Source organism: Lissotriton vulgaris, chromosome 11 (assembly GCF_964263255.1).
Source record: "Lissotriton vulgaris chromosome 11, aLisVul1.2, whole genome shotgun sequence".
NCBI classification, from domain to species: domain Eukaryota; kingdom Metazoa; phylum Chordata; class Amphibia; order Caudata; family Salamandridae; genus Lissotriton; species Lissotriton vulgaris.
In genome coordinates this window covers 585,218,001-585,230,082 of record NC_141699.1, presented here as the reverse complement: position 1 = coordinate 585,230,082, position 12,082 = coordinate 585,218,001, and the positions used below count along the sequence as shown (strand labels likewise).

Here is a 12,082-nt window from a genome sequence, read left to right as displayed (position 1 = left end):
CTCCAACAATGGTGTGTCAGATAAAATATTCCCCTGAGGGATTGTTTCCGGGGGTAAGTTTAAGGAAATGTGTGCCTCCTTTTCACAGTGGCCAGTCCCCTCAACCATAGCTTCTCTAGTAGAGAGGGTAGGGTATGCAATATGATTGAAAGCATTTCCATTTGTCTCTTCTCTGCCACCTATTCCTTCATGCGAACTCACCCCCCCAATAGATTTGTCCAATATTGGTTGATTTAAGGGATTGGAGGGAGTTACGTTATCCTGCTCTTCTTGTGGGGGAATGGGCAGTCCCGTGGACCTATTTCCTGATAATCGTAGAGCCATTGTTTTTACCCCTCCTTTAGCTTGAATCCACTTACGCAGTGGGCTCTCGTCTATAATAGGTTTGCCTCTAGTATTTGCATATGTTATAGCCGTAGAAAGAGTGGAAGGGTTAGTATTTTTCTTGTTCTTTGATTTATTTTTAGCCTTCCCTCTCTCTTTTTTCTGAGCCAGTGATTTCAACACATCCTGGGAAGAGTCCACCCCACCATTATCTTCATCATCGATCAGTTCCTCATATTCATCGTTAGACCCATCCTGTTTCTCACTATTTTCCACAACAGAGTCACCGGGGGACCCAGTTACTTCGTGGCCTTCAATAGTATTATGCACCGCTACCACCTGAGTATTGATATTAGTTTCCAAAGTCTCATAGTTCATGTTGTTAGGTACATTGTTCGATTCAGCGCCACTTAAATCTGGCTCTGCATCCATTATCTCCATGCCCTCTAAGTCCAGCGCATGTGACTGTACTACATCTTTGTCAACCTTATCTGCCTCTGAGATTTCTATAGCCTCTTCAAAATTATCAGCGCTTTCATCTCTCTCAGTGTCTTTAGTCTTATCCTTATCCATTAGCTCTATAGTGCCATTAATTATAGAGGGAGCAGAAGCAGTGGTTACATTAATCCCTTTCATTTTTGTGGTGGTGTTTTTATCTGCAACAGTGAACATAGGAGGTCGTATAATCTGCTGCTTACCCGGTATTATTGCAGCCTTATCTTGTTTCCCAGTCGTATGTGAGTTCTGTGAGCTCATTCCAGCTCCTTCTTTCCCGAGGGACTTTGCAGGAGTCTTTTGCTTTTCGGCCATCGCTCGTTTCTCAGCCGCGACATTATTTGCAGCAGCGGCCGCGGTGTTTCCCTGACAGCCGTTCTCTTCCACCATTGCAGCCGAGGCACCCTTCACAATCCTTGTGCTCCGCGGTGGGTTCTTCGGAGCCATTACACACGCCGTACTGTTCGCTGCCAGGAAGCAAGCCCCACAAGTGTCAGAGCAGGAGGCGTTCGTTACTCTCCAGGTGCGAGAAAGAAAGCCACAGCCCAGACCCGAAGAGCCGAGCCAAGATAGCAGCGACCAACGAGCCCAGCGAGCCCAGCCTGCCTCAGACCGCAGGTCCCGGCCAACGTGTCCTCCCACAAGCAGAAGCCGCATTCGACTCCCTCCGCACAAAGCAGCAGCGCCTTTCCTGAAGGTAAATCAGCACTAAGTTTAAAATGTATGAATCCTATGAAAATAAGAGTTGCGGTCTGCTGTTTCTCAGGTTTGACATTAGGGTAGATCAGCCGTTTCTCATTCCAAAGTTGTTTGATGCAAGGGAGCTACGGATTCATGCTGCACCGGGCGGCGTTTTCAATCCGCCATCTTCTTTTCCTGATCCTCGTCTCAACAATTGTCGGCCTAGAAGTGTTCTTTGACAGAGGAAGAATTGCACTAGAGGGGGTCGTTGTATTGTTGTCCCCATGACTCTTCAAAGTATATTGACATTCTCAATGCTGGACACCACGGTATTGTCAATATCAAAATGAGAACTCATCAGAAATTTTGTTTTTTTGACATCAGAAAGCAACTGGAAGACATGATGACTTGCTGCTTCCAGTGCCCAGGGTCAAGGCCAGTGGAACCACCTGCCTCTATTATCATAGAACCGATGCCAAGAAAAGTGAATGCTGGATTTGCCCTCATTCCTGATAGAGATCACCTCCTTGTCCTGGTAGACAACTTTATCAATAACCTGACAGGGCCTTCTGATGTGATTCAAGCAGGCAATGGACCAATGCTTTAACGGAGCTAATTCTCCACTTACCTTCTCTCCCTGAGAGTCAATCACTGGAGAATCATGCTTCAGTGATCACAAACTTATGGAGCAGTCACAAGTTTCAAGAGTGACCTACAATTGATGATTCTTTTGCTAAGTTGGTGTGGAACAATTCTGACTGCACCATCTACCATTCCCTAAGGGAGTAAAACACAAAACATGCCATGCTTGAAACAATAGTACAAAAGAAAAGGTCATGGCGGTACATAATTCAATAAACAAAATGTAACATCACGCTGAAAACAAATCTTACAATGTATCAAAATGTCATCATATGGTGATTTATTCAATGAAACAGCATAGATAGTATGTACATTTATATATAAAATGCAGGTGCTCCAGAGAAAGTGAGGAGAAAGTGCTCAAAGGGAAGTGTGGACTTGTGAGGGTTTGGGTAAGGAAAGGCAATGTGTAAATAATTACATTGGCAAATTGATAGAGACCTACCCATCCACATGGAGGCAACAATTACATATGGATATAGTTACTTTGGCATAGATAATCAATTTCTATTGTCTGCATTTGTCCACTCTGACAAGGACCGTCGACATTTCGATCCCCTGGTTCATGTAAGTAGATTAATCCTTACAATTGGCTCTTCATCACGACCAAAAGAGGGGAGGAGAGACCATTTACTCTCCGCATGATGAATCAGACTGTCATTATCAGAACAAAATGGGCTCGTAGGCTCCAACGTCAAAGAGGCTAAAGGGACAGGGGACTCGCGAATCAATGGTTCTAGTAGCAATCACTGGTTAAACTGTCCCATGGTCCAGCATGAACTGGTCATCATGGGCACAGATAGTAATGGTGATCAAATTAGAAGGCCACCTGAAGGTCAAAACCATCCAATAAGGCTATGTTCGGTGGTTGTCACAGTTCCAACAAACCCCGTAATTTAATTCACACTGGTTAATTCCTTTACATCTTGTCATGGTGGGAGAATAAATTCAACCTCGCCGTTCCATACGAGCGCCGTACGAGCGTTCCGTACTGTGTATTACCTGGGTCCAGTGGTCTTTCGGCTTACCCCATTGTTATATAACCTAAATGATTGAACCAATAGCATTCCAGCTGTCCAGCATCAGTGCTCATGGACAGGTAAGTAGTTAGTTTGAGTTTCATTCTTCCTAGGTGAAAGTTCAGATAACAAGTCCTTAAGGTTTTAAGCAGATAACAAAAACTCAACTTTCATTTGAGCTCTAAGAGACAATCTCAGCATCACTATATCCAAGAATTACACGAGGTTGTAGAACAAGATTGGCACCCAGAAGGCAAGTTCAAGATGCCTCATTGCAATCCTAGAAAAGAACTTCAGAACAGGTACTATGGTCTCTGTGTAGTGAGGTAAAAATTGAACTAGTGTATGGTGCTCCTTGACATGCCTCATAGACAAGATCAACCATTTGTCCCCTTTAAAAAAAATCTGTTAATTACATTTTATAACAAGTAATACACATAACCGACAACATGAGAGCATGTAAGATGCAAGGCTGCAGGTATTTCCACACAACCAATAACAAAATGTTAGTTCAGTGACGAAGAAGGATAGGAAAGGGACCTCGGGCATGTTGATCAATGGCTGTTCAGTCAGAATCACTCATAGCTGAGAGTTGGAAAACCAGATCTCACGATTCTTAGCTCTCCATTTATATATTGTATTTTCTTCTGCCGAGCAGTAGTCCAGTCCCCGTGCCCAGTCCTCGAAGCGCGGAGGTGCCTTCCTCCACCAATGATGAGCTGTGTCTCGTTTAGCCACCAGGAATCCCTCTGCTGCTTAGGTTCTCTGGCTCCTAGAGTCCGCCTATCCCTCCATAATCCCCAGGAGTGCCACATTTGGGTCTTATCGAGTGGGAGTGCCTAGAATTGCAGATAGGACTTTGTATACTTGGTACCAATAGGTCACTATCTGTGTACACAAGCAGACTATTTCATTGAGACTTTCTCTTGGTAAACCACATTTCGCGCGCGGGGGGGGGGGGGTTCTGTCCATCTGTCAGAGCTTGTGATGGCTATAATATATCCTGTGAAAACTGTACAAGTTACAAATAGGAGGGCATAGCTAAAACCAAGCAGCCATTTTGGCCTCTGTCCAGCAATCATCATCCAATTCCCCAACATTGCCCTCCCAGGCAGTCCTGACCTTCCCTAGAGAGTTGAGGGTATTCAGCAGCGGAGATCTCCTAGATATTCCCTAGCGGCCCAGTGATTACAATACCGGTCTTATCAGACACGGCTCCCAGGGCCGTAATGTAAGTATCATGAGCTGGTGTGCAGTGTGATATCTTTGCCATCACCGGCTAGCTTAAAGAAGGTGTAGTAATTAGCTTAAAATTGGTAGAGGGTAGGAATCACTTAAAAGTGGTGACCTACTGTCTAAATTGATAGGGTTGGCCAGTATGAGTCATCCGGTCTAGTGCTTATTAATGACTCTGCATTTAACTCTCTGTTGAGGTGTAACTAAAAGTTTCAATACTACATTTAACTCTCTGTTGAGGTGTAAATAGAAGTTTCAATACTGAGGGCCCAATTCACAAAGGTAAAGTTAGACCAAAAGTCTAACTTAGATTAAAAGTCTGACTTTACTACTTTTCGGTATTCACAAAGGTAAGTTACTACTAGTAATTTTACTACTAGTAAATCTACTAGTAGTAAAGTCACTAGAAGTAACGGTACTACTAGAAAAATTGCTAGTAGTAGAGTTGCTAGTAGTAACTTACCTTTATGAATAGTAAAGTTAGACTTTTGGTCTAAGTTAGCCTTTTAGTGTAACTTTACCTTTGTGAATCGGGCCCTGAGTTTGTCCAAAGAAAACAAATTCTGTGGTTAAGATGATGCCGTCTATTTGATCAACAAAAATCAGAAACATATTACAAATATAGATGTGCTCTTAGGATTAGCGGCAAGCCCTCTACTATGATATCAGTCTGCAGCACTGTTTAGTTGTGATTCTGCGTGTAACTTTCTGGGTATTTGTGGATTTGAATGCGTGGGTGTCTGTGTGTGAGTTACAGTCTGATTCCAAGTGGCCCCGGTAATCCTAGTTGGGAATGGCAACAGAATTTACTTGCCCCATCAGGATTTCAAATCCCCAGTTTTCATATGGTGTCTGAGGCTACTGAGATCAGCCAAAATTTCTGTGAAAAGCTCCGAGGAAAAACATAACATTCGGCAATTTGTGGGGAACAGTGGGCCATATTATCAAGAAAGGGCGATACATTATCGCCGCTTTTATCGGCAGGAAACTGCCGCTAAAGCGGCGATAATGGGCTTGATAATATGCCCTTGTGAATTCCCATAGAAACCCAGGTTCTGGTGTTAACCTGGGCTTCTATGGGAATTCACAAGGGCCTATTATCAAGCCCATTATCTCCACATCCCGCCCCGCCGGTGTTTTTAATTCTGGTAGAGATAAGAGGGATACTGGCCCTAAACAGCTCGATTTGTAATTCTGCTGTATGTTTTTAAGTGTTTGGTGTGTTTGTATTCATGCCTTTTGTGAGTAGGGGGATGTGTGTATGGGTCACTTAAAGTTGGGAGAACCAACTGTGGATTATCCGCCAAACTTGGAGTTTGTCTCCAGGATGGTTGCCTTTTTCCCCTGAAGTGATTTCTGCTTTCAAGCAGGGGGAGAAAAAAATGGTGAAGGCTGGACCACAATGCCACAGTGTTGATATGCCGTAGGTTTTTCTGAAGCACAGACCTCCAGAACAGGAGTGTTTTGTGGGGAAAAAGCTAATGGTCCAGGTTGTGGTGGGCATATATGTGCAATTTTCTGTCTGGGACCGCCATGGTTGACACAGCAGTCACAGGGAGGAAAGGCACTATTCGAAAATGACGTCACTTCCGCATAACCCTTTTCTTGACAGTGGAGCAAGCAAAAGCTTCACCATAAGGAAAATCACAGTCTGACCCCTAAAAGAGTCCATGCAATTAAAAGGTGGGTGTCGAGGGGTTTCTTCACCTCTAATTGATGCCCTCTTTGTTGTTTCGTCTGTATGTGTGTATTGATCTGGGTCCAAATGTGAGTTTGTCTTTAAGTGCATGATGTGTGTATCGCGTTACTATTTGTGTCTATGGGTATCTGTGGGAGTGCCGGCCTTGGTGTGGTTTGCCTGAGAAGGGGTGTGTGCACATGACCGAGTGCTTGTGGGTCTGTGGGTCTGTTTGGGCATATGTCTTCACATTACTGGCTCTGTGTATCTGTTGACCTACTTATAAATCTTCCTGCTGTGCACCAAGCTGACTTTGTTTCCTCCTCCCTCCTCAACAGGTGACCTTCTCCTTTGAAGCGGGCAGGCGATGTGCCTCTGGAGAAGGCAACTTTGAGTTTGAAACCAGACAGGGGAGTGAGATCTTCATGGCCATTGAATCGGCCATCCGCGTTCAAAAAGTGAACTCCCAGGATGATCCCAGTTGGGGAGGTGGCAGCCAAGTGGAGCACAGCCATGGTGGTGGTAACAATGAGACCTATCGCTGTGTAGGTACCACAGGACTCCTGTTGCTGGATCTGAAGAACGATGACCAGAAATCTCCAAGCGACAAATGGAAGTTATCGGGCAAGACGTCCAACTCCATCAGTGACAGGTGCTCATCCCTGCGGCCTGCCAAGGAAATCATGCCCACCTCCCAAAACAGCAAATGCTCCAAAACACTGCAAAATGCTAAGAAGAAAGGTGTCCAATTGCCGGAAAGCCCTTATTCTGAGCCATCCGATGTGGTTGTCCGGGCAGGACCAACAGGTGGTGGCCGGATCCACAATAAGACAGCCCATAGCCAGCTGGAGTCCGAGTATGCTGTCCCCTTTGACACCATTGCCAAATCTTTGGCGAATTCAGGATTTGGTAGCTTCCTGCAGGCTAACCCAAATCCAGATTGGCCTGACCCCCCTGATCCTCTGTACAACAGAATTGAGGAGGTGAACGTCATGAAGGTGAAGGCGCCAGTGCATCAGTTACTTGAGGAGCACATCTATGACGAGCCTGAGGGCGGGACTAGCCACTCCGTTTACGATGAGCCAGCGGAGGTAACAGGGGAGGCATGGAAGCTTCAGGCCACCGAGCCTGACCCCCTGGGGCATGAATACCCCTACAACCCTATTCTGGATGACTACTCAGTGCCCAAGAACATGCCAGGCAGCTCTTGTACTGGGGGAGTGGGGAGGCAGGAAGAGTCCATCGAGGACTGGCTGGGGGATTGTGAGTATGACAATGTGATCTTGAAGAACCTGAACAAGTGAAATGTGTAGGGAGTAAATGCCGGGTTATGCGGCAAAGACGTTGGACAACTGTCTGTTGTTCACCAATGTACGACAAAAAAAACACTGAGTACAGAACCGAAAGGAAAGGAGGACACTCCAAGGTCTTGAAGCCCTTAGAGGAAGCGTGCTTTGGGGGTTCCTGCTCTGGGATTAGACACCAATTTTATGACGTCGAGTTCCTTGCTCCCCACTTTCACTCTGTGTTATGTTAGCAAAGTGAAATAATTCACTGGCAAACTTACACAAATGAATGGAATGGAGAAATTGGCTTGCTCATGCGTGTACACGTTGAGGACTGTAATTAGTAGGACTTCTTGTATGGTTTTATTTCAGCACTTCCAATGCATTTAAAGGTAATTATATGATAAGCAAGCTCTGCTGGCCGCATGTTGTTATCTCTGTCAGGGATGTTCAATCCTGACCTGCAGCTTTCTTTTTCCAGACTTGGCAATGCACTCTCAGCTCCACTAATGTATCTCAGTCATGTGGGGCGCCTGTGAAATTCAAGACCCACCACGGATATACAGCTCAGTCGGTGCGTGTCAGTCCTGACTGGCAGCACTCCTGCAATTTCAAACTGCCATGACCCCCACACATCCAGTTATCCCATAACTGGTTCCCATGCATGCTTCAATTTCAGGTCTGATGTGTTCCCCGTGCCATGAGATTGACTTCCATCCCACTCAAATTCGTCAGTCGGTAGCAATGTGCATGATGGGAGTTGTAGGCTGGAAAAATGAAATTGAAAGTTCTACTATGTATGGTGCTTTTGGGTGAATTTTAGCTTCATGACCAGTAAGTTAACGGGGGGTTTCAGTGTGGTTCCTGTACTTGTTCAGAATACATACCTTCTAAAAGGTTATATTCCTTGGATTGTTCCTGTTACATAGTTATGTAAACTGCATGTAATTGTCTCCTCCCTGAGTCCACATCCTGGCCCCACTTTTTCAGCAGACACAACCAACCTTCTTCCAGCTCCGCTGCTGCTCCGAGAAGGACCCCGCTGCGAAGCACTGGCTCCCTCGTGTAAGCCCGGAGTGCAGCGTTGACTCAAACATACAAATAGAAACTAGATTGAATGCCATAGCTAAGGTGCTCTGGACGCTAGTGCAACTGAGGAAAATGGCGTCCACGTCCCATTTTTGTTAATGGAAAAACAGCTATTTTAGGGGGTGCACTAGGTCCCTCACACCTCTGGGCTCTGGTGCTACTACACTTTCTTCACTCTTGGTAGATCCTCTCTTGATTTGATTGAATTTCAGCCAATAATCAGCAGTGCCAACATAAGGGTTTTAAATTTCGCTGCAGTCACATTCATCCATCCAGTGGCGTAACATTAGCCCCCGCAGGCCCCATGGTGCAGATTGGCCCCGGAGTTCCAAGGGACCCCTTCTGGCTCTGCGCACAGGTGGCGGGCTCCTGGCCTGAGAGCTTCTGACTGGGTCCAGAGCGTGGTGGGCACCCTCCATGTACTTTACAGGTGTGCCCCTTCAAACTTCCCTCTGTCATTCAAGTAAGGCAAAGAAAGCCGTCTGCCTTTATCTTGCATGAATGAGCAGCGCAGGCCCACCCATGTTTCCAAATCCTTTATCAGAACAATTCATAACATAATATAGCAACACCATAACACGACAAGACAAAATATCACAACACAGCATAACACAATACAATACCATAACATAGAACCAAAAAACATAACACACATGGCACCACAAAACAACATAACATAAAACAAGATCAGCAAACTGCGGAGGCTTGTTGTTGAGATGGTAAATGCTATGGGGAGAGGTGTGTGCCAATGCCACATTCCAAGGAAGAGGATGGTAAGGACGAGATTCACAAGATCCACAAGCAAAGCTTTTTAAATGGAGGACCACAAGCTTTTACCCGGATGTACCTACTTCCATATATATTAACCCCTTGCATGCGGCCGCGATTCTGCACCTGTGCAGCAAAATCGCAAGTGGGCGGGTTTATGACAGCCCCCAGCCGTCATCAGCACACGAGCGCCGTAGTGCATGACGGACGGGGGCCGTCATCAGCATTCAAGGGGTTAAGTGGCGCTGGAACACTATTCAGCGTGGGTGTGCTGCTATCAGTGCTACATCACCGAAGCCATAGGGATGCTGAAAAATCCAAGCATCGCACAAAGAGCCTTGTTGCGACTGAGCCATGCCCGTTCCATAGGAGAGCAGTAAGGATGTTGTATGTACGGGTGTATTTTGGAGCACACGGTCGCAAAAATATTAATGCAGCATGGTATGGTAGTGCACTGTCCTTTACAGACAGTACATTTTCCATTGACATGGCTGCTACATTTTCACAGACATGCAGTTTTACTGATAAAACTATATAACACACAAACAACTGTGGAAATCTTGTTTCAGTGACTAATTATTTGCCCATCACTAAGTAAAGTGTCCTGATATGTTTTGATCCTATTAAAATTCTTTGCTTCCATCACGTTTCAGAATTAAAAAAACAGTAATTAATTTGTGGTATATTTTGAAATATTTTTCCAAAACATCTGCATACATTTACATTTTATTGTGTGAGAAAAAAATCATATCCTACAGACTTTCATTTCACACTCCTTGTACGCCAGCAAAATTACCATATAATTCACTTTTCAAAATTCTCACTGTGCGGTCAGGAAAGAAAAAGTAAACACCAATCTCCAAGTGCAAATGTATAAAGCAGCAATCTGTCAGAAAACATAACCTGACATTTTACCTCTGACTTTGAGTGCACAGCAAAAAGTAACAAGATACAGACAAAAATTCAATGGTTCTTTTTTGTTCATTCACCCACCAACTTTAGCATGGTTATTTCCAGGTGTGCTGCAGCACTCCTGCAGCCCTACTTCCAGTGCCTGTGTATACATTGCTGCGATGCACAGCCCTTCCACGGCAGGGCTGCAGTGTCCCTGGGTGATCCAGAACTGGCACCCACACACAGCTCCACCAATGCACATCAATCCAAGGATACCACTTGACACGGTGCCAGTGATCCATCACTTTTCTGGGGCTCATATTTCAGTCAACAAACATAAGGATTTTGAATGTTGTACTCCTGCTTAGATTCAATTGGCTCAATTGGATCAACACACCTGAGGCCGTAATACACAAGGGACTCCAAGGGTGCAACGGGCATTTGGCCCATCTTGGTGCCCCCGGGGCACTTTGGTATTACTGAAAGGGCCGCAGATGCTTGCGTGTCCCCTTCGGTAATACCGATAGCTCTGGCGCACATACAGCACCAGCGCTTTCTTAACTGGATGCTTCCTCATTTGCATGGGGGCGTGGCCCATGCGAATGAGTGAATCCCTTTGCCTTTGCGTCGCGCCGTATTACAGACGTGGGCACAGAGGTATAGAAGCTCTCAAGAGACGCATTGTCAGTGTTCCGTCTGAGAGCAGCCCTCTGGAGGAGGGAAAGAGGGTCCCAAAGACCTCCCTGATATCCCCTTACAGGCGGGTGTAGTCACTGACTGCACCCGCCTGCAAGTGGATCTCTAATCCCCTTTAAAGGTGTAGGCGGGTTGCCGCCTGCACTGTGAAGCACTAAGCCACTATTTCAAAACCACTCCATATTTCACTTGAATGTGCTCCCCCCAGGGCAGCACGAGTTTGCGGCTGCCCTGAGGGCAGCGCATTCTATGTAATAAGGTGCACTTTACCTGTTTGCGCATGGCGCACCTGTTTCAAAGTGCGCCGGGTGCAAACAGGGAAAGTGCGCCATATTCATAATAGGGCCCCTGATCAGAAAGGTTCTGTAAAGTGAAAAACTATGATTTGGAAAGTGATGTCCAGAGACATGGCTTTTTCTGGTCACTTGCACCGAAATCCCACAGCACTCTTACTTATTCCAGAGCTGCCTCCCATACCGCTTTTCCAGTACAGCACACCTCATTCTTTAAAAAAAAAAAATATTGACATTTAAAATACATGTAAACAATCAAGCAATGCATCAGTTAATCAGGAAATGGCTTATACAATAGATGATAAAAACATCTGTGGCAGTGGCTTATCTTTTACAGGAACTTAAAGGTTACACAAACCCCTTGGTGTTTGTTATTGTGTCATGTGTCGCGTCACTTGCCTTGGCAACCCTTACCCTCCTGGTTCATCGCTCTCCTCTGATACCAGTTCTTCTAGTGGGGGTTCACAAATATCACAGCGGAATTGATTCAATTTTCCCCATATCCGAACCCATTTTTTGGGACAGCTCCGGTGAACATACACTGATTTCTCAGTTATTGTGTGGTTCATATCCCAACACCACTGCTGATTCGACGGGGACATCCCCAAACCCCAATGCCGCACTATATTACGTTTTGCTAATGACATTCCCAGTGTCACCCAATCTTGATCTGTGTGGTTGAGATCCGTGGGTTCCCAAATGTTGAGGAGACATCTTTTTGGTTCCGGTGGGATTTCTACTCTGGTAATTTGTGACATTGTGTGCAGGACTGCCTCCCAGAAGCGAGTGATTACTGGGCAGTCCCAGATTCTGTGCCAGAAGGTGCCTGTAGCACCGCATTGTCGGAGGCAGAGTGGAGTATCTGTCCTACCTAACTTGTGCAGCAGGGTTTGTGTGTAAGAGATGCGACTTCCCTCGGGATGCCAGGGCTCCCATCCAGTCATGTTATGTTATGGTATAGTGAGTTTTGTATCGCGCAAA

General features: G+C 45.7%; 1 protein-coding gene across 2 annotated transcripts in view; it reads left to right on the top strand.

Moving 5' to 3' along the window:
• DOK2 (docking protein 2) overlaps positions 1 to 9,892 on the top strand; it is a 127,882-nt gene extending 117,990 nt beyond the window's left edge. Inside the window, exon 5 of one of the 2 annotated variants that reach the window (XM_086943663.1) lies at positions 6,414 to 9,892. In XM_086943663.1, coding sequence (XP_086799789.1) covers positions 6,414 to 7,379 — 966 coding nt within the window. In that variant the 3' untranslated portion in view covers positions 7,380 to 9,892. The remainder of the gene's footprint in view (positions 1 to 6,413) is intronic. The other variant, XM_086943664.1, reaches the window with a different exon arrangement.
• The last annotated feature ends 2,190 nt before the right edge of the window (positions 9,893 to 12,082 follow it).